The sequence below is a fragment of the Oreochromis aureus genome, linkage group 17 (assembly GCF_013358895.1).
Source record: "Oreochromis aureus strain Israel breed Guangdong linkage group 17, ZZ_aureus, whole genome shotgun sequence".
Classification (NCBI taxonomy): domain Eukaryota; kingdom Metazoa; phylum Chordata; class Actinopteri; order Cichliformes; family Cichlidae; genus Oreochromis; species Oreochromis aureus.
Window position 1 is genome coordinate 13,085,773 of NC_052958.1, and position 22,274 is coordinate 13,108,046.

Below are 22,274 nucleotides of genomic sequence, written 5' to 3' on the forward strand. Positions count from 1 at the left end.
CCGAATTGGCCACAAATAATAAATATGTAAACATACGACCTTCTCATTCAATCATGCAGCAACAAAGGGAAAAATGGGGATCTGATGTTTTCTTTTAGCAGAAATCTGCTTCCGAAGTGGACACCAGGATCAGAGGTGTAAAGATCAAAACTAGAGACACAGTTAATTAACTCAGGGTTGCGATTTTTTTTTTTTTTTTTGGCTTTTTCTTTCTTTGAGGATATCTTAAATAAAACATGTTTTTTTTCTAATAGTTTATCACTTTGAACCTTTGCGCTTGTACACATCATAGAATGGGATGTTGACATGAAGCCTTCTCATTGTGCTCTCTGTCCAGTCCCCCTGTAACTTGCTATCAGCCTAAAAGTGCTGCAGTGACATCTGCCAGGCTAATGAATGGTGACACTCTAATCTTTGTCTTCCCTAATTGGTGCTGCAGGTTTGATCAAAAGCCAAGCCATGCTAGCTCAGTTGCAATATGGTAATCATGTTTATTACTAGACCCTGTGTATTCCAGCATTTGTAAGTGTGCACATAAAGTCTGCATATCTAAAATAGCTATGCTATCCTAATACTGGTTGATCTTGGGGGTTTAAACACATTGGTTTGTTTTCAGCCCTAAGTGACCTTAATCGACCTCTACCCCCAGAATTTCTACCTGTCTACGTTCTTTCTGTTTTATTTCCTTTCTCCCTCTTTTTTCCCTTCTGTTTTCTTTTTCATAGCAATTACAAGACTTAGAACCTGTGCATTTTCATAGTATTTGCCTGCCATTTGTTAACGGGAATGCCAGCGACCACAATCAGTTGTTCTCATACTTTATCTACGTAAAGAATTGATGTGACCCACTGCTTTATAGACTTAGCACTATACTTAATATGGCACTCACCTTTCATTTAAAGCGACTACACCATCAAAGCTACAAAGCTGTAAGCTATGCACAATTAACTGTGTGGTGCTTCAAAACTGTTATTTGATACCAGGCTGCGAATACATCAATTCCACAGTCAAGTTGGGCAGTTTAACTCTGGGGGCATTCGTAGAACTGCAGATTTGGCACTTGCATGTTCCATTTTTCAGGCCCATTACTATTTGCCCAACAAAACCATCAATTGCCCCAGCCTTAAAATATGCCTTCAGACAATAAAGAAACCATGTGCCCCCCAGAGTATGATGGTGTGAACAGATTTGGGTCCCGTCGGCATGAATAATACCTGGGCCATATCAATGAGGTACAGGATCATCTTTGCACGCAGAGGAGCGCATGTTATACTAAAGCCTCAGGTGTGATTACCACGTGCATCTTGGCAGATGAGCCAAAACAGAGTGGAAAAAGTGACAACAGTAAAACCAGCTAATCTAATTAGCTGAAAGATACCGTGCACTGAAATAATTAGCCAGAATCTAATTGGCTGATATCAGTGTGCTGTTAAAAATCTGCCCGCCTCATTTTCTTCTTTTTCAGTAACCTTTAAAAGTAAACAGTTCCCAAATAGCCTGCAGAAATGAGCAGTAACAAGCAGTCGTGCTACAGCTATACAAGAAGTTGGAGCAGTATGAAGCTCAGCTGTACTTTGTGACTTTTGAGATCCCCACGTAACCTCTCCTCCTGTTTCACAATGATTCATCAACAGGGAGCTGATTAGCTCGCTTTCATCCTAACAGTCTTGTGTTTATGCATGTGTTTAATGCTATTACTGTACCTGAAGCTGTATGCAGACATGCTGCTATTCGTTTTAGCCACCTACTCTTTCTGGTGCATCCCCTTCTTTATGTAAACACACACACACACGCGCGGGCTTGCTGACATCCATGCAGTTTGATATGTGGCCTAAGGCAAAGCACTTCTCTCTAATGAGCCTCCTGCCCTCCATTTCTCCTGGGGAGCCGAAAGAGGACTAACCTTGATGCAGCTTAGAAAGGATGTAACCTGCTTACATGCATCCTCATAAATTGCTGTGCTCGTGAAGGAACCTAATTGACAACATTCTTTACCGAGGGAGTGATATTATCGGTGACATTACATGGCTAATCTTAACTTGATCCTCAGTCCACCTTTAATCCTTAACCCTAAAACAACTGCTGGAAGACGCGAGGAAGATCTTTACAAATATCTGTGTTCGGAAACATCTTTGTAGTATTATGTGAGGTCAGAAATCTGTCATAGGAATGATGGACTGTCCTATATGCTGGCAGCATCAAGAGTTTGAAATCGGACCAAAAATAATTAGTGAAAATGAATGTTGCTTTGCTGATGCTTGTGCAATATGCCACCAAGACCGGGTATGTCAGCATGACATTCCAGTCTCATTCAGTAGTCTCATGCTGTTCTAAATCTCAGACCACTAGTGCAGCATGTACGAATTCTCATTGTATGAATTTCTATCCCTGAAAAATGTTTGGAACATTAAGCTTGACCTATCTGATCTCCATGTTTGTGTTGCATTGACATGTCTTTTTTAAAACATTTTTTACTCTTTGTATGTGTTGTAGATCTGGGCCAATTATGAGGAGAAACCAGTGGAGGAGGTCGTGCATCTTTCAGAGGAGAAGGAGCGCGTGGCAAACTACAAACCAGTCTATGTCACTGAAATCACCGACACCCTGCACTTCTACGCCCAGGATGTAGAGACAGGTACCTCGAAATTGTCGTGTGCATAAGTGAGGGAGTGCGTGAATGACAATTGCAGAAGCAAGGAAAATTCATTTTTCTTCACTTAATTTTCCAAGTATATAATTTTCGAGTTGGCCTAAAGAGGCAGCTTGCAAAACCAGACAGACTCCAGTGAATACAAAATTTGATAGAGTAACCAATGAGAATTCGTTTAGAAAAGTTTAAATTGCTTTATAAACATGCTGTTTTACTTCAAGCTGCATATTTTTTCCATCAGCCTTTGCAGCTTCACACTAAATACCACTATCTACACCAGCTCCCAACAGCGGTGGCAAGCAAGGACTTTGCATTTTATTCCCTTTTAACACCAGACTGACTTTATGAATGACAATTATCTCTACTACTCAGACATTCGGCTCATCCCCTGCTGCAGCATCCCTCCCACCAGGAGACAAAACAAAGGACGTCCCGCTTATTATTACTACTAAATGATAGGAATAAATCACTACATCCCCTCCTGTCACCATTGATGTTTGGGGGGTTTTTTTTAAGTCAAATGGAGTCTTACAATTTAATCTACTCTCTCTATGATAACAAAAAGTTTGCCATTTAAAGCTCGGGTAGGCAATCTGTTTGAAATTTTTGTGGTTTAAAAAAAAATCTAGAATGATCCACCGTGAAGCAGTGTGGGGGGACTAGACTCCAGCACTTCTGCTGGCCTTTGATTTTGGGCTTTAGAAAATCCAGCCAATCATAGAACTCTTGAGATCAGATCAGATGAGTACACAAAAGTCGGTGTAGGAAGTAAGGCATACATGCTCAATGGGATGAGCAGAGGTAGTGGGTTTCAAGTCTTGTGTGAAGCCAAAAAACAACATGGAATTTGTTTTAGTTCATATGAAACGCGGCACTTGTACTTGTGCATCTCAAAAAAGTTAATTTTTTCAGGCTACAATGAGGTATGAGCCATAATGATCCAAATCAAAACACAAAAAAGGCTTGAAATATGTAAGTATGCGCTTATCTGCTTTGAAGGGTTTAGAATAGAGGGGAGAGCGCTTCAGGGGTGGGTTGTCTATTTTAAATTCTGTCTATGTAGCTTTAATTATTGCCTTGACACAATTTTGCATTTAGAAACATGCAAATACATTAAAAGCTGCATTGACAAACTAGCTGGAACAGATCTGAATCCTTTATGCCAATCACTATCCCTTCATCGTCTGCCAGTTTGTAGGAGCAACTCGGGATTCTGAGGTCTTCCTCTCTCTCTGCCGCCCCCCACATCTGTCTTCACTGGCAGTCGCCTGGTAGAGGCCATGAAATTGACTTTGGCCACCTTTTAATTTGCCTCACTGTCATCATTAATTAATTTGCCTTCATTTACTGCCAATCTAAGCCTAAGCATCACACACATCTTAATAATCCAATCATTTATGACTGTGAAAAACATTTAGCTCACAATTGTTTGTATAACCTTTCTGTACGTTGAAAGCTTCGGGTATTGTGACATGCGCTCAACAATTAATCTTTTTTTCTATCAGCTGTAGATTCAAATCTAAAGCCTTTTCACTGCCTCTGGCTACTTCAGCTTCACTTTCCTGCAAGTCAGGACTGATGTTCAGGTTGAGTGAGGTTTTTTTTTTTTTTTTTTTTATAAATCTTTATCACTGATCTAAATCGGGTGCCTCTGTGAAGATGCTGAAATATATGATACATGGCACATTAACCTGAAACTTGGGTTAATGCCTTCAGCATCCTTTATTTTCAGTTGGGTGGGGTGGGATAGAAGCAAAAATATATTGCACAATATCTAAAACTGAGTAGGAGTTCATGGTCTTGTGGGAAACAGAATGTACTCAAGCTACACATAAAAGAGCAAATCAAAGCATTTTTATTGATTTTTAGCATATTTCTCATAAGTTCTTTATACCTATAAACGAACCTGGGGAAATGGAAGATGCAAGGTATTTACAACTTCAACGTTTTTTTAGGGGGTAGGATCTAAAGTGTTGCATTTAAAGAAATTGTACACAACCTGCATTTTTTTAAAACATTGCTGCTCTCAGTGTATTTTGACAGGGGAGCTGTGAGTTATTTAATCTTTTCTCATATAAAGGCTTGATTTTTAGATGATCCAGCAGTGCTGGGGCTTTTTTATTTATTTTTTCCCTCTTAATTGGCTCGTGTTCTTCTACCAAGAGACTTACGTGCTACTTAAAAAAAAAAATGTTATTCTCAGCAGGGAAGAAAAACCTGACCGGTCTTCACCCTCTGCTTTCCTCTCCTCATCTCCCTTTCCTTCATGTTGTTTGCCCCTCCCCTCCTTCCTCCATCTCCTTTTCTCCCTTGGTTTCTTTCATTTTCGCTGACGCTCCCTCAAAGCTACATTAAGTCATACCAACCTCTTGAAGAGAACATCAAAGTGTTAGGGCCTGTAAAATCATACAAGCTGAGTGCTTTATCATTACATGCCCCCACCTCCACCCCAAAAAATTTTCTGAAAAGGACTTTTATATACTCAGATAAGCTTGGAAGTGGAGGCAGAATTTTTTATACTCTTGTGATTGCAACTGATGACAACATACCACCTAACATAAATGCATAAGTGAAAGAGTGGTTATAGCATCTGTCCCACTGTCAATGTCTGAAAACATCTGGAATAGCAGGCTTTTTTATACATATGTGCTCGCTACTGCCCTGATTCCAATCTATAGGTAATAACATGTGTCAAGTAAGGTCATATGAAACATGAATTAACCGGATGAGTAAACACTGAGTTGAATTTATATATACCAACAGATGTATTCAAAATTTAACATAGTAGTATACCTGACATTCCCATCCATCAGAATTTCACACATGTTTTTATAGCAGGGGCTGTAAAACAACATATCCACAGCTTTGACTAGTAGGACTTTAGTATTTAGCAGTAGTGTAGATATTAATACCAATGAGCAGTCGGGCAGAAAAAGATGTTTTAAGTCCAATATAATGAGCAGATGATGCATGTATTAAAAAGATAAAGAAAGATAACACAGAGAGAACACACACACACACATAATCGGTAGGGTTACAGTCATTAATATTTAGATGCAGTTTCCAAACCATTAACCCTGTGGGAGTTGTGGCTATCTAATAGGATGGAATGTATTTATTTATTTATTGTGGTCTGCTGTGATCAGTGGGTATTGAAAAGCTTTCACAGCTGTTGCTGTACTTTAAAAAAATGTGTGTATGTATAATATAGAATTTATTTTTTATTTTTCATAAACGAAGGAAATTTGGTTTATAATTTCTTTTATTCTCCTGGGCCCCTCTGTATCTGCACTATATTTTACCCCTTTTCCCATTTTAATTATTCCCATTTATAATTAAATGAGGATATAAGGGCTTGTTTTTTCTCTCTCCTTTTCAGTATATGAAAATCTTTACACAGACTCGATAAGTGATTAATTTCACGTTAGGAGTGTTTTTTCCAAGTCACCAAGAAGCTTGAGCGAGAAGCTCTTTAATCCTCAGTTTATTTTAAGGGTCTTTATCGCGCATTGTTTCATGCCCCCCACCTCTCCCAGTACACACACACACACACACACATCTCTCTGCTTTGTACTGCTGTGTCTTTTCCCCCCCCCTATTTTCCTTGTGCATGTTGCTTCCTCTCCGGAGGCTATATGTAATTACTGTCAGAGGGGGGCCTGCATAGATCTGTGTGACCTTGGACACTGAAAGACAAAGGCCACTCCAGGCACAGGGGAAGGAAGTGACTCTGTGCCGTACAATATTGTTAGTTTACCAGTATGCTGGAGAGTCTACGTAATTTAAACACTTGCTAAATGTATTCTTGCACTCTTGATAGGTATGAATCTGAAGTGGGCATGTGTGTGTATAAATGTATATTGGACACCGTAGTGACTAAACATTTCATTTCAAACCTTGTTTACAGAAAACCTACCTGACCAAAACACTACAGCCTAGGAAAGTTGGTTACATTGTTGTCCATTCATATAGCTCTCTAGTTTCACAGTGAGAGGAATTGATGTGATTTCAAGCAATACAAAGGCTACAAAGACATATTTGTATGCTGGTTTCCAATAAGCCAAATGTGCATAACCAAGACGGTGACAGAAGTAGACATTTTTAAGTGTTTCTATCACTCACTACATTGCAAAGACCTTTTCATGATATGACTTCTGTCAGTGGCAATGGCAAAACTAAAGAAGCAATAAAAACATAAACATGAGCAGGAAATGCACACATTACTGGTTGTTCCATGTATTTTTGACACTAAGTGGAGATGTAGACACGGATCTAAAAAGCTCTGCTCAGGTTTATAATGCACCCTACCAACACGGTGGCATAAATGAGACCTTAAGTGCCCATACTAAGGACTGAATGTTCCAAGGAGCAGGCATATCCAGCTGGTAGATCCTAATAAACATCTGTAGCCATGGCCAGTCAGCAGCTGCTTAGATATCCTTCACAGAAAAGGGGCCCATACGCTAGCTGCACGTCTGGGGCATTGCGCGTGTAGGAGACTTCAGTCCTTGGCAGTAATGTGCCAACATAATAGCCTCTACCACCCATTGTGTTGACCACTGTAAGGTAAGAACCTTCCCTCAATGAGTGGCAACCTGGGAAACAAAGAGCTGCTTTCCTTTTTTCCCTCTTCTTGTCTTTTCTTTCCAATCCAACTGGATGCACAAAGGCTGTACATAACAAAGTGAATTAAGCTACTCTCATCAACAAACAGCTGGGGTGAAAAGCCAGTACCCCTCAAGAGTGGGGCGTATATAAGCAGGCTAACTGGAGCTATAGTGATTTGAAAACTTCAAACGGGAACTATGGCAGATACAACATGTAGTTCACACATCCTTTTTGCTTCTGAGAAAGCCAGCAAAAAAGATAATTTTGAGAGAATGTGCCTTCAAGTCAGCACACTTCAAAGGAGCCCTGAGAGCCTCTGAAATGATGGGGAAATTGCAGGAGGCATGCTAGAGGCTTAAAAGCAGGGTGCAGCTGATGGGCTTCCTTTATAAACCTTCTCATAAGCCTATGCTGACCAATTGGCACGTTTCCAAAGCCCACTTGCCCAGCCAAAATTGAAGCCAAACACACATCGGCAGTGAAAAACGTTTTACCACTATATAGCAAATAGTGTAGGATGCATAACACATCTAAAACAGAACACTGCAATGAAATGACGCCATCTCTCAAACACTATATCAGCACTATGGTACCCAGAGAGTTGAAGCTGTCCATCTAAGTGTGGTATCTCTAGCTAGTTCTCGCTTATTGTGGTCTTTAGATCTCTGTGTCTTTGTGCCGTGGATGAATCGGCTCATATCAGTTGGCCAGACTTGGAGCAATTCTCTGACAGGAGACAGATCACCTTAAACAGCTCAGGTTGGTAAGCTGAAGGAACAGTAACCACACTGAGGTTTTTTAATGGACGAGGCTACAATCACAACCAGCCCTAAAACCTTTGACAGTAACTTTGTGGCAAACGGTTTATCCCAGAAATGTCTCATCTCTCCAAACCACACTCAAATAGAGCCCCAGCTACACTACTACATGTGGGCAGACTTCATGGGGTGTTGGGAAAGACAGCGGCTTACTGATGGAACTGCCACTGACCATGATGCCTGTGGAGCAGGGAGAATGGCATCATACTCGATGTCATCAGGTTCTCCTCCTTAGATTTTGTGAACTAGGTAGAAGGAGAAACTCTGTACCTGGGTCTTTCACCTGTATCCTTTTATGAAGTGCAAGCTGACTTGAGTTGTATCCAGCAGAACTGACGAAGGCCCCACAGAGCTGACAGTTCTGATGATCTGTGAAAAATTTGCACATGCTTCACTGCAGTGTTGGAGAGACAGAGTTTTAGGGGCTGCCAAGTTGCAGGTGACATTCCAGGAACCATACAGCTATTTCAAATCAGTGCTTATATAAGCTGGGGTCTACCTGAACATACAACTTACAGCTGCCACAACACCATTTATTCTGTCTTGTAAACTTGTGTAGAATAGATGCTTAATGTTTAATATCGCTATTGCTCATTACTGCATTGGTTTTCCCAAGCCACAGATTGTGTTACTGGGCAGAAGACTTGTCTCTGCCTAGCTAGTGACCTCCCCCTGATTTGGCCTTAACGCACTTGTCACATCCACGGTACTGGGCTGCTAGGCCTGGCCCCGACCGACAAACACACATTTTCTGCTCACCCCAAGCCTCAGCTGCAGCGCGGTTGGCGGTACATCCTGTCTACCGCTTGTTTCCTGGCACCCATACAGCCTCATAATGAGTGGAGTCGTTCCCCCCAACCAGGTGCCACTCCGTCCACATTATTCACACTTCTACCTTTTACACACAGCAGCTGTTCATCACCTAATGATGCTGGACCCAGCTACTGTTGGAGCAATGCAGGCAGAACAACACTGTCTGGCTGGACTTCAGACCAAGTCCTTTCCTGCTTTTTGAAATGGAATTTCATTATTTTTACAATTTAGGTTCAATTTATTTTTTCCATTGCTTTTTTTAGTTCAAGTAGATTTTTGGTAGGGCTAATTCCCTTTTTATTCACTCTGTTGATTTCAATAAGAGAACATAAGAATTACTATAGCGTTTCATATGAATTAGGGTGAGTGGCCTCCTAATTAGATGTCATGTCAGGGCAGCCAAGTGATGATTACTCTACAGAGTACAGCTTACTAAAAAAAAAAAGGCAAGAGTGCACTGAAAACGGTTGTCACTTTTTTGTGTGTGTGTTTTGGATGAAATGTCTAATTTTAACACTGTGGGCCAGAGTCAGCCAGGGGTTAAGATAATTAACTTCTGTGCCAGTGCGTTATCATACTGTTTGTTTAGGTTTTCCCCCCAAAGCATTTGATTTAACAAAGTAATTTTTGTTAAGCATGAGTTCTCTGTTGAACAGTCTTATTAAAGTTTTAAGTAGAGAAATTGCAGAAATTCAGCAGTGGAAAATAACAACTTTCAGGCATTACTGTGATGGGTATATTAATGATTGTAGTAAACCTTTTTTTGGTTCAATAAAATTACAAAGTAAATGATTTTATAATTATACTAAGTGTATGTGACTACAACTATGTTTGAGCTTATGCTACTTGTTTCCAATACAATACTAGCTTTAATTTCAAACTCAGTCTAATTAGAGTTTTGCCATTAAAACAAAATGGACCATACTCTGAAAAAAGAAAAGTGGTTATTTCTGTGGCCACTGTATCCCTGTTCTCCTCCCTTTTTATGTCTAATATTTAATTCAGTTGAAGTGTGTACAAGGCCTTGTTGTAGTCCAATTTGACCATACACTGAACAAAGTAACCAAGCTAGGGAATGAAAGTTGCAGGAGAAGAAGCACCCGATGCGGCTTGTTTTTCACTTTTCCAGCTCCCTGCCACTGCAGCAGATGCAATATTTAGAGGTCAACTCCCGCCAAGATGATCTTCCGCCTCCCAAGGCATTCATTATTAAATCAGATACGCAACTTAGCTTCTAAAAGGTCAGCTCACCTGTCGGTTTGAGGTGGGGTACATTTGCTTTTCAGGTGGAAAATAAGCATGTTTGTCCACACTCATTGTAAGCACGATTTGCACTAATGTCAACTTCGAGGTCGATTACCTAAAGCTGAATGGCAGAATGGGACTTTTCACAGTGGTGAGCCACTTGCAGGTCTAAATCTGGATCTCATCAACTCTACCAAATGTGGGCAAAAATGTGCAAATATGTGCACATTTGGGGAATAAGGACCTTCTTATATAAACTCCCCACAATCAAATCCGGGCATTAGCTGCAGTCAATGAGACTCGACAGGTGGTAGAGAGAGGAACAGAAGAGACTGATGCAAAAAGAGAGCCACAGATGCTTTCTCTCTCAGTGATGGTTTTTCCAATTACAGAAATGGTAATTTGCCGTTCAACAAAAAAAAAAAGAAAAACGACTCCAGACTGGCAGGAAGTGAAAAATGGAAGAGAGTTATTGCTGGTGGAGTATCGCAAGACATAATCCATATCCCGTTCTAGAGGGAGTGGAGCAGCAGTTGTCAGGTGGGGCGATCATTTGTTTCTCTAGCTTGACCTCCTTCGACATGCTGCAGATGCTCAGAATATTTTAAAGATCAGCCAGGAAGGGGATTAAATGGCCTTTTTCCTATTTTGCCTTTCTTTTACACACTGTCTGCAGGTGATTGCCTTACTGGTTCTTTGTTGACCAAACACGGGGGCCAATGATCTCATAACAGCTTTGTGTGCTTGCTCTCACTGCAGGCCTCCCAAGCCAGTACGCTGTATACTGAGGCTGTGTTTTGTTGTTTGTCATTGCTGCCTTTTTACCTTGAAATTGTTGCTCGCATGTCCTGAAACACAGCCATTCCTCTACCCCGAGAGGATGAAGCCTGTCCAAACCTCATGCATATTTAACACCGCAAACTAACAGGTGAGCTAGGGCACGAAGCTCTGTTCAGTGTTTGTGAGTCTCTCAGATGGTAGATGATGTACCATCCATGTATCCACACAGTCTTTGACTAGCCAGGCAGGGGGCACAACAAAGGCTCTGCAGCATTTTCAACATGAGTGAGAATGCTGATGTAAAAATCAGGAGGAGGAGGGAAGAAAAAAGGCTTTTGGGGTAATTGTGTGTCTCTAGATCTTACCATCCATTTTGCTTTTATAAATCTGACTGAGCTGTAGCTAGGTTTATGTGTCTGGATCTTCTCCAGCCAGTTATTTCACTGGCAGTTATCTTTTCATAGATGCTCTCTGCTTTGACTCCTAATTTTGTCATTCTTATAAACCAGGAAATTGGAAGGCTTTCATAGGTAGCCATTGCTCTCCTGGCCTGAGCTCCTTTCATATTGTGATTATTTACCGTTCTGTGGGTTTAATGCCTTTTGTAAACAGCTTAATAGAATTCAGTGGAGCCTTGGGATGCGTAGTGAAAGGGCACTTGATTTGCTGTTTTTACTGGCTTTTTGTTTTCCCCCGTCTTTGCTCACACACCGGGTGCCACAAAAGAATAAAATATGATCATAACTAACCTGTAACATGTCAGTCTCTCTCCCCTCTCTCTTTTTCGCTCACCTTTTCTGTTGTTTTCTTGTTTTAAAGCCTAATTGTTCCCTCGCTATTCTGTGGGCATTCAAAATGTAATTATATATGATTTACAAACAGCTGCATCCATAATGGTGAATAAACAAATTACAGAACGAGGGAGGGGGGTGGAAAAAAAACAACAGATGAATAAAGAGATGAAGACAGAAAGAAATTGGCCGCCATAAGACACAGTCAGTGGTTTGGCTGCTTTTTAGATCATCACTTTGGCTCTCCATTCAACGCAAAATGAGCACTCACGCTTGACATGGTTTACCCATTCTGCACGCAGATATTTAGTTGTCTTCATGCCAACGTAAAATGGGAATCTTGTGCTGTAATGCAGCGTTTCCTCGCTGTCCTTCCATGCTAACGCGACTCTTTCTATTCATTCAGAATTTCCACACTTGCGTAAGCTTTTACTCAATTCACCCCAGATGGCAAATTGCTTCTGTCGGTGCTCACCTGCAGTTTGTGAAGTTCATTTTAGCTTTCTTCCACACTGATTGCAGTCAGAGGAGACTTAATTGTAGGCATTTATGTGTAATTCCTTGCACATCCAATATATTTCCACATGCATTTTGTTGTTGTTGTTGTTGCTGTTATTATTGGTGTTGTGATTTGCACCTTGACAGTACACTGATGTTCTTCTATGGACAAGCATAGACTTAAACTTGGACATATGGATGGAGTGTTTCTGATAATCCTAGATCCAAGAATTCTGCACTCCTAATTAGACCTTCAAATCCCAACACGGAATAATGATAATGCGTGAGTCCCACGCTGCATACTAAATTGAGCACACCTTGCAGTCTGCAGATGTGGAAATGAATATTATTGAGTGCTCTGCAGGTGTCAGTTTACAACTCTATCAGGTTGAGACTGAGATAAGAAAGTTCTGAAGCTCAACTGTGATGCAAGAAAATGCATCTGGTATATAAGGATGTATTATATTCTTCATTATTCTCTTTCTAGAGGATAAGAATCAGGAGGTGAATATGAATATGTTAATTTTCTTCTTTTTCCAAACATCAGGAAAAATAGAACCCTTAGCTCAAACTGTACCAAACAGCAGTGTACAAGAGGAAATAAAGGTGATGGGCACTAAAAGGCCCAACATCACCATGAATGGGATAAAATGTGTATGCAGAGAGAGATTTGTTTAGCTAGTCTGGATAATTATGCTCATTCTAAAATCTGTGATATGGTGGTCTCATAAGCTTCAGTTCCCAGTTCATACTGTAAATAATCCATTCTGTTGCTCAGTATTGTAAATATCATTTACATCAATAAAGCATTTTCAGTTAAATGCACACACATTCTCATTGAGAAGGAAGGCACGCACTAACTTTTTTAATTTGCTTAATAAATCAAGGAGGTGGCTGACTGTGAAAGCTGTAGTCCACTGCAATATTAGTTATTCTGCACCAAGCCACAGTGGTAAAGCTGGAGTATAGTGATGCAACCACCCCGCCTGTGTGCGTGCGTGTGTGTTTGGTCCATATGATGCAAGCTGTTTAGAAAGCATTTCATCTGATGTGTTTTCTAAAAACTGCTTTCTCTACAAAATGCTGAGGATGGGTCTGTTTGGTGTGTCGATGCTTCTTCCCCACCTCTCCGCTGCATTCATTAGCAATTGCTGTACCAGTGGGTGGCTAGTGATGTGTCGGACACCCCCACCTTGACCGCCGCTCCCACTCCTCACAATCAAACTGAGCTCCCAGCTTTTCTTACACACTCCCACAATCCCTTTGTATCCCTCGTTGGTGTTTTTCTCCAAGTTTGACAGCATGCAAATGAAGGTTTCCTGTCTGCTGTTGGTTTGCAGCTTGCCTGCCTGTCTCGGCACAGATAACCGTGGGAAAAACAGCATCATTATTTGTGTTTTCTTGTTCTCCACAAGCATAAATAATTTTAGGTGTTAATGACAACTCACAGCAGCAGTACATAAGTAAAAAAAAAATAAAAAAAATAAAAAAAGGTGCGTGCAGTGCCTGCCTCCAAGCTGTTTGATAGTAACATGCATAAGCAGCACTTACTAATTTTGCACGCAGATACATGCACACGCTGACTGCATTTATTTTCACACAAGAAAACAGGTTAGTGGGAGAAAACATGTTTTTGTAATACCCCGGTTATACTGTAAAATAAAAGTACACATGCACAAGGTGAGAAATTGGTTTTTTACCCAAGGCTGACATGCTAGGTTCTTCTATCCATCCGGTTTAAAAATATCTGGATCTGCTATTGTAGGACTGGGAGCAAGTTTATGCGTAGATGCAGTATTGTCACACAAAATATTGATATGATTGTTATGTTTACTGCTTACTAAATGATTTTATTGGGGGGAGGAAAAGAAGCTATTTGCAGTATTTTCGAAAGCATCTCTACTTTCCTTGAATAACCTCCAACATTTTCACAGTACTGTATCCGTAATGCAATTTTGTTTTTGCCTCAGTTTCCTTTCCCATTGTATGAATTTATGTTTTTAAAGATGCTCCATTGCACATGATTCTGGCGCTCCTGCCCACCAACCCCCTCCAGGTGGTAGATCAGTGAAAATGGCCTCTAAAAATACCACCATGGAAATTTATATGGGCCACTTTACTAAACTAGCTGCTGTAATTGCTTCCACACTCTTCATACAGCTCTACACACAAAACGCACAGCCACTTGCGAACACTAATAGACATGCGTGTGTAAACATGCGCTGCAATACACAAATAAATATACTGTACATAATACACAAACACCAGAAAAGTGGCTCTCTTGGAGATGCACATACTTAGTGGTGTTCACAATCAGCTCCCCAATTGCAACTGATGGGTGCAAATCAGGCTGCCACTTACCGCAGTCATTGGATCCATGAAGGCCTGACTCATAATCTGATTTCTCAAGCTCCCGCCATATCGACAGCCCCATTCTCGCCTTGAATCCACCATAATAGGTCTCCCTCGCATGATATAATGGCTTGATAGGCCATAAAGACCCACTGGGAGAGCTGGCTTGCTTAATTTAAAATTCTATTTCTCTAACAGAGTCGAGGCATAACAAGAGAAGCAGGTTGTTTTTGCGTTGTTTTGGTATCTGTATCTGAAGGCGTTAATGTTTTGTTTTTGTTTGTTGTTTTTTCCCCACTGAGCCACCAGTCGTGCTTAAGTGTTAAAAAAATAAGCCTCGGCTGATTTAAATTTGACTAATCTTACATTCAGGGTCATCGTCTTGTGCACCTCTGGACGGGTTTCAGCGTGGCTATTATTTTTAGATCTCTCAGTAGAAGTCATGTCATGTCCCCTTGCACTTCTGCCTCTGTGATTCACCTCCAATATGTCAAAAAAGGGCTATCCTTCAACTTGATTTTCATTTTGAAGAAGTGGAAGCAAAGATTGTATTTGAAAGGCCAAAAGAATTCCTGCTTTTTCAGTGCATTCAGAGCATAGGATGGCAGACTGGAACCCACCATAATCAGATTGTTTATATTCCTCAAATGTAAAAAGGCTGATGCGGTATTGTCGTCGTCATGCCAGGCAGGCGGCACAGACACCCAAGTTTGTGAATGCGATATTTTGAGAACAAGCCGACGTACAATTTTCAAATTCATACCATCTACTTTTCAGATTCATACATCTGCTAGAAATCTCAGGGAAGTTTGAATTTTGGTAACCTCAAGGTCAGAGGTCAAGATTTCTGAAAATCTTATGCATTTTTCAGAACTTTTTGAGGACACCTATTTGTGTCTATTTGAATTGAGGCATAAAGTACATTCTCTAAAGCAGTGATTTAATTTAACTTGAACTGAAGTATCTTATTGTACTCGAGCATGCAGGAATGCTTTTAATTTATTCATAACAAAAAGGAAAATGATTATTAGAAGTTGCACCATTCAGTTATGAAGGGAATAAACAACCCGACAGAAAAATACTCACTCAAACAAGAAGCATCATAATGCCTCACAAAGCTGCGCCAGGCTTGGTTTCATTTATATTCATACATTTATTTAGGGGCTCTGCATGGGGTAAGATACACGTGTTCATTTTCTGCCGCTGCCTCAGGATCCACCCTCCATCAGTCACATACTGCCGGCAGCTGAAAGGAGGAATCACAGGCACCTCTGTATAGGATTTTAATTAATTTTAGGTCCATTTTACACACAGATGTGCCATATTTTTAACTGCTGCTGCATCAAGGTGGAAAGTCCCAGTTTTAGTCAGGTGAAATGCATACGGAGAAAAGATTGAAACCACAACAATGTTAAAAACTGGCCACTGGCATGTAATGAGTATAATTTGAAGAAAACTCAAATTGCATTTGGAATTGTAAGTTGAACTCCAGTCCTCACCTGTTATTTCACATGAATTTCATATCAGGAAGTCAGCTGGAGAGCCTGATGGAGACCATGAGAGCAGAAATCGCCGCCCAGCCACCAGTGGAAGGATCCTACTCTCCACGCCGGGGAGACTACTGCATAGCCAAGTTTGCTGATGGCGAATGGTGAGCATGCATTATAGTTCCTCTGATGTTAGCAGCCTCATAGCAACCTTATCAACATTGTCAGGTCATCTTATGACAAACAGGAAGGATTAAGATGTCTCTCTCTTTTGACACAAGGGTTACTAGCTGCTGTTCTTCAGTATTATAAAAAAAATTTACATTCAGTTTTCTTGGCAGTGATATGAATGATGCAGTGCATGTATAAACAGTTCGATCTGTGCAGGTTTTCTTTTCTCAGTGAATAATCACCCAATTTTGACAGCACCGGTCAGGAGTGACACTGACCTTATTACGTGGATCAGGTGTCAGCTGATGTGATTGATGGTATCTGGTTTCTTCATCAGTGTCATCACATAATACAATGGATGGCCAACTTATTGATGGGATTGTACCACAATACTCAGTATCAACAGATGCCCCGAGGGAAGAAAAAAAGAACTTGATGGCAGCGTGTGATTTATCAGCTGAGGGAAGAAACTCGAAACTCAACATTTATTTTATACATTTTTGTGAGGTACAATATGTGCTTGCACACTGTAGTTATTTCCCTCACAGGAACACCTGACATTTCATTTTTACCTTGTCTCTATTTAAGCCTGCGTCGACTGCAGACACCCACTGGGTGTAATTAGCTCAATGCCACTGCTTTGGCCCTTCAGAATCAGCAGTAGCTTGACAGTAGCACACATACACACCTCTTCATCATCTCCTCACTGGATGTTCGTAGTTTACAGATGGTTATGGGACAGATAGAAGTCACAGTGATCGAGGGAGGGAGAGGGAGTCTGTCAAGAAGGTGACGGTGAAAAAAGACCACGAAACTGATTAAAAACCAAATGTTCCCCCAACCCAGGTGCTGTCCTTTCGTTCTTCCATCCCTCCTTCCATCTTCCTGTCCTGTTTTTCCGGGGCAGGGCTCAAGTTTATAGCAAGCCATCTGCTGTAAACCTTCCACTTCTTTAACCTGTTTTTTGTGGAAAAAAGTCTGTCAGGAACCCCACTTTAGGTGGAAAATATCTGATATCTTTGTCACTTTCTATTATTTATCAACAAGCTAATTACGTTCATGTTTGCATTGTTCTCTGTATCCGTATCGAAGTATCCTGTGACGCATGCGGAATGTCGGCTCCTTTCATTCGGGGAGTAATTAGAAATTTGTCGCCTTACAAGGCCTCTTGGAATACCACAGAGTCAAAGTGAATGGAAAAGAGAGTGAATAAGAAAAACTGTTCATTAGTCACTCGTCACTTTGTCTTTTGCTCTTCTCATTTCTGTTCTTTGTGCTCATTGCTGTTGTCTTCCTGTTAATCACTTATTCAGTTTTAACTTCGTGCTCTCGTTTCTGTCTTTGCCCATGTGGGCCTAATTATTTGACTTTTTCCTGCTGTCCTTGGTGTGCAGCCAATTTGTCTTCCTCACGCTCATTTGTTAAAGTTAAGAGTCAGCGATGGTCAGATGAAACGACACACTGACTCAAGTGTGAGGCAAAACAAGTTCTTATGTTGCGTCCGTATGAATTCACAGGAAGGATTTAGCCACTGTTGAGGCATTTTGTTGTTTTGTTTTCAGTTTTTTTTCCCTTTAATTTAACCCTGATTAGTATGTCCTTGTAATAACAAGTTTATTTTCATTCAGATTGTCGGATACGCTTGAAAATATAACCGTTACAAAGTGAAACTGCTGGGTTTTTTGATTAGCACTAATGCACTGACGTTATTTGCTACAAGGCAAAAATAGGTTTAAATTTCTCTCTTTTATTGCATGGAGGCCCCCGTGCAATTCTCACAGCCCTGCTATGTCCTGATAGATCCCCTTTGTCCCACCTCACCCCGCCTCCTCTTCCACTCCTCTCCTCCGATCACAACAGACAGATCCTCCAACACATTCTCCCCAGGGAAATAAGCACAGAATCATTTACTCATCTCCTTTTCCTCTTGTGCCCTCTGTCTTCATCTGTTTCCCCTGTGCTCTATACTCTCTCTCTTTGCTCCCCGCTACCCCTTCCCTCTGTCTCTCTCTCAATTATTTTTTATTTTTCTTGCTGTTACAGGTACAGAGCCAGAGTGGAGAAAGTTGAGTCACCGGCAAAGGTCCATGTCTTCTACATTGACTATGGCAACGTGAGTAACTTTGTGACGATGAATTTGACTGACTGCGTGCGTACGTTCTTGTCTTTGTCCCTTAATGATGGATTGTCATCATTAGAATATAAAACAAAGTGCTGGTGTTCAGGGCTCAAAACATATGCACAGTAGCAGTGCTTTTCCTGGCCAAACCCAACAGCCAGAAGGAGTTTAGTAACTGAAGAGGGATTTTTTTTCCATTATTATCCATCTATTCAGTCACCAGTTGTTTGCTTGTTCCCATGTTTATTCAGCTGGAGTTTTTCTTTTGATGTAACTGAAGCAGACTGCTTTTATTCATGCTGTAACTATGACAAAAACAAAGCTGCCCCCCTCTCTGAGGATTCTCATTCAGTGACTCCGCGATGACGAAGGCACTACATCCTCACATACGCGTTACAATTGCGTCTCTGCCCACGTGCGTACACATGCTTTTGCATCACCATACCACCAAGTGGCTCATTCAGCCAACCCCCGCCCCCGCGACCACCCTGCGGAGTTTTCCCATGATGCAGTGGAGCGGCACAGTGTGTGACTGACCTCAGAGCAGGGGACACATCGAGGTTTGGTTGGCAGATGTGATGCATCCTGGCATGTTGCTGAAAGTGTGATTCTCCGAGGCTGACCCGGCACACAGAAAGGGGGAAAAAATCAAGCTGCTGCGTACCTCATTCTTTGTAGTTTTGCGTCATTTCAGTTTGGGTCGATCTGGCCTTGATTTTTATGGCTCAGGCTATTAGTTGATAATGTTGCAACCTCGCTCAGGAACAGGTCAGTACCTGAATTATTATGTGATCATTAGAAAACACAGCAGAACACTTTTGGCATTTCATTTTTAAAGCCTGCGTTCAAAGTGCTGTCAAACCTGAATATGGCGGCGATAAATCTTAACGTTTTAGCCATAATAAATGTTCAAGGTTTTCTCTGTCTAGACTGTGCAGACCAGTGAACACATTAGCCTAAGATATGGGGGCCATTAAATTAACTCCCCACTTCTAACGGCCATATTTGTCTGACTTTCCACCACAGAATAGCCTGTGGTGATCAGTGATTGGTTATTGCTCACGTGTGCCCTACCTGTGTGGATATATCAAGTTTATTGCTTCATAACATTGACATACAGTGCATACTTTTTACACATTTTTTAAAAAGATCTGGGAGCCACGTCAAAGTACAGCACTGAACTAACAATCGGTATTCTGAACTGAACACTGTTGTTTTTATGGACTTATTTTCTGTCATAGATGTATTGTTACATTAGTGGATGTTCATATTAAACATGGCCAAAGTTTTAAATAATCTACAAGCAGTCACTGTGAGCCAAAACCTCAGGCTTCAGACAACTTATTATTACTTTTTGCTTTGGATGATGTCAGTGAGAGCAGATGCACTTAATAAGGATCTCCCACGCACAGCTCTGGCCCCACCGACCAACTCTTCGAACCTTTTGTTTCTGAAGGCTAGCCAATTAGAGGAAAGCTGGTTTAACTTCAGGGGGAACAGAGGTAAAATGGCTTGTTTTACAATACTCCACTATAGTAGCTTAGAGTAGAGTTCAAGAATATAAAATTTGGTGTTGGGAATGAATACAACAGGTCCCATGTAATGTCAGTGCAAAACAAATGAATACAACCTGAAATGCCTATCATAGGCACTTTAAAGGTAGGCTTTACAAGCCTTTGGTATTTTCTTTCATTTTTGTGATTTGGTGTTGGAAGCATTTGTTGGTGCCAATAAATATGATGTGTATTGCTTTCTTTACTCTTAGCTCGTAGCTAAACTAGAGAGTAAATCTAGCTTAGTGAAGGGAGCCTCAGTACTGGCGTGGTGATTGCTCAGTTACGAATACAAGAACAAAGCACTTAAGTGACAAAATGGCATCTGTTCTTCTCTTGTGGTAAACTATCATTAAAGTGGCAAAGTACAGATGGCACAATTGATACAATCTTATTTGAGAGATGGGGGCTGGAATGCCAGAAATTAATAAGCAGACTATGATAACAAGCTATTTTTTTGTGGGGGTCATATAGGTAACAGTTCACTATCTCAAAATGTGAAACTCATGGACAGTTTAAGGTATAAAATCTTTACTGTTTGGAAATACCACTGAGACTTCGCTGACCTAATTTCTTAAAAAATGGAAATAAAACAAACTGCATTTTTATGTGATTGCGATTGATGTGACAGCTTGTAATGAACCTGTTTTGTATTGATCGTTATTTTTGTCCTTCTTTCATATTCAGAGGGAAGTTGTGTCATCCACCCGTCTGGCTCCCATACCTCCGGCCTTCAGCACCAGGACCCTGCCAGTACAGGCCACCGAGTATACCTTCGCCTTCATCCAGGTCCCCCAGGACGTAAGTGCACAGATGAGCACACGCGCAGAGCTGAGATATGTGTCGCAGCTGAAAGCTTCAAAATTAACTTTGAGATATCGGCTTCTTCAGTCTCATTTTCTGCCAGCGTTTGAAAGTCGACTTTCCTGGCAAGACATGAAAACTGTTTGAGTTTCACTTATCACACGGGGCGATAAGTCTGTAACTGACAGACGGGGTTGAGTTGTCATTCCAGGCAAGTGTTAGTGAAAATTATGCTCATACATAATGCATATTGTACAAAGCAGACAGAACAATGACAAACACCAAGTCATTGATTTACTTGTTTGCTCCAGATTTGAATATAATTGGGTGCCCAGACATGGTTTTATTAACAGTTTGATAGGATGGATTTCGATATACACGCTGTTTCAGCAGCTCGAACTTTCTCATGTTACAGAGTGATTAAAATCCTTCCAGTTGCTTTGTGTGTTTGTGTACTTGGATGTCCATCTGACCATCTGATAGCAGAGCACCAGTGCATTTTTTTTTCCTTCATGGCACTAATCTTCTTGTTTACATCTGAGTGTGTTTTCTCAACCTCCAGTGACCACTGGTGTGTGTTTATGTCTCAGCATGTGTGTGAGTGACTGTGTTTTGTGCGTGTCATGGGGGGTCAACCGATTGGTAGCGTTTTGAGCGAGCAGCATCCCGAATAGAAATAAAACAGAAGCATGTTTTCGTTTGGTATGTGCCCGATTGGCGCATTAGAGTGAGTGTTTACAGGGTTTGGATTTCACTTAACTCAGTGTGTGGAGCATTTGCGTGTTTCACAAAATAATATAATCACACACATTTACAGTAAACAGAGTCTAAATGTTTAGGACGGCTGTGGACTCGTTTTTATGGTCAGTTTAGAGGCTGTAGTCTGTGATGCACTATTAAATGCATTTGCATTTAATAGTGCATCACAGATTATCAAATGCACTTAACAGTGTAAGCAAAAGAGGCTCCATTTATTCTAAAACATGGCAACCCTTGAAGGAAATGTTTTGTTTTGTGCATCAGTGAGACAGCCCGTTGCGTTATACAGTCAAATTGCAAATTTGATATCATTATGTTTGAAAATGTAGCGTAAAGTATTTTTAATGGGCTTGTGAATGTGAGGAAACATAATCAAATAACAGAGTATCAATCAAATCCACATCGGCACCCTCTTTAAAAACCACTGGATAGTTTGGCACAGAGCTGTCAAACATAAGGCCCAGGGGTGAAAATCAACCCACCAATTAGTCTAGTCTGGCCCACTGAACATCTGATGAAAATACAGTTTACACAATAAGTTTATAAATAAGTCTAAAATTTAAAGTTTTAGAGCTTTTCCTGCTGATAACCTCTCACCAAAGTAAGCTCATAATAGATAAATCATGAAAAAAAATGTTCACAGAAAGAAAGAAAAAGAGATTATACAATGACAGGACAGTCTGTGCAATGAGCTAACAGATTCTTTTTTGTCATGTCACACATTTATTCCTCACAATTAAACCTTTAAGCAACATTTTCTTTCCATTTAGAAATTTTTAAAAAACAGACGTGTGAAATTGATATTTTTTTTTTTTTTTTCATATAT

General features: G+C 40.7%; 1 protein-coding gene across 1 annotated transcript in view; it reads left to right on the top strand.

Moving 5' to 3' along the window:
- The window catches only part of snd1 (staphylococcal nuclease and tudor domain containing 1), a 171,731-nt gene that overhangs the window by 130,516 nt on the left and 18,941 nt on the right, over positions 1–22,274 (top strand). The window contains exons 18-21 of the mRNA XM_031758697.2: positions 2,494–2,635; positions 16,083–16,206; positions 18,257–18,326; positions 20,573–20,686. Coding sequence (XP_031614557.1) covers positions 2,494–2,635; positions 16,083–16,206; positions 18,257–18,326; positions 20,573–20,686 — 450 coding nt within the window. The remainder of the gene's footprint in view (positions 1–2,493; positions 2,636–16,082; positions 16,207–18,256; positions 18,327–20,572; positions 20,687–22,274) is intronic.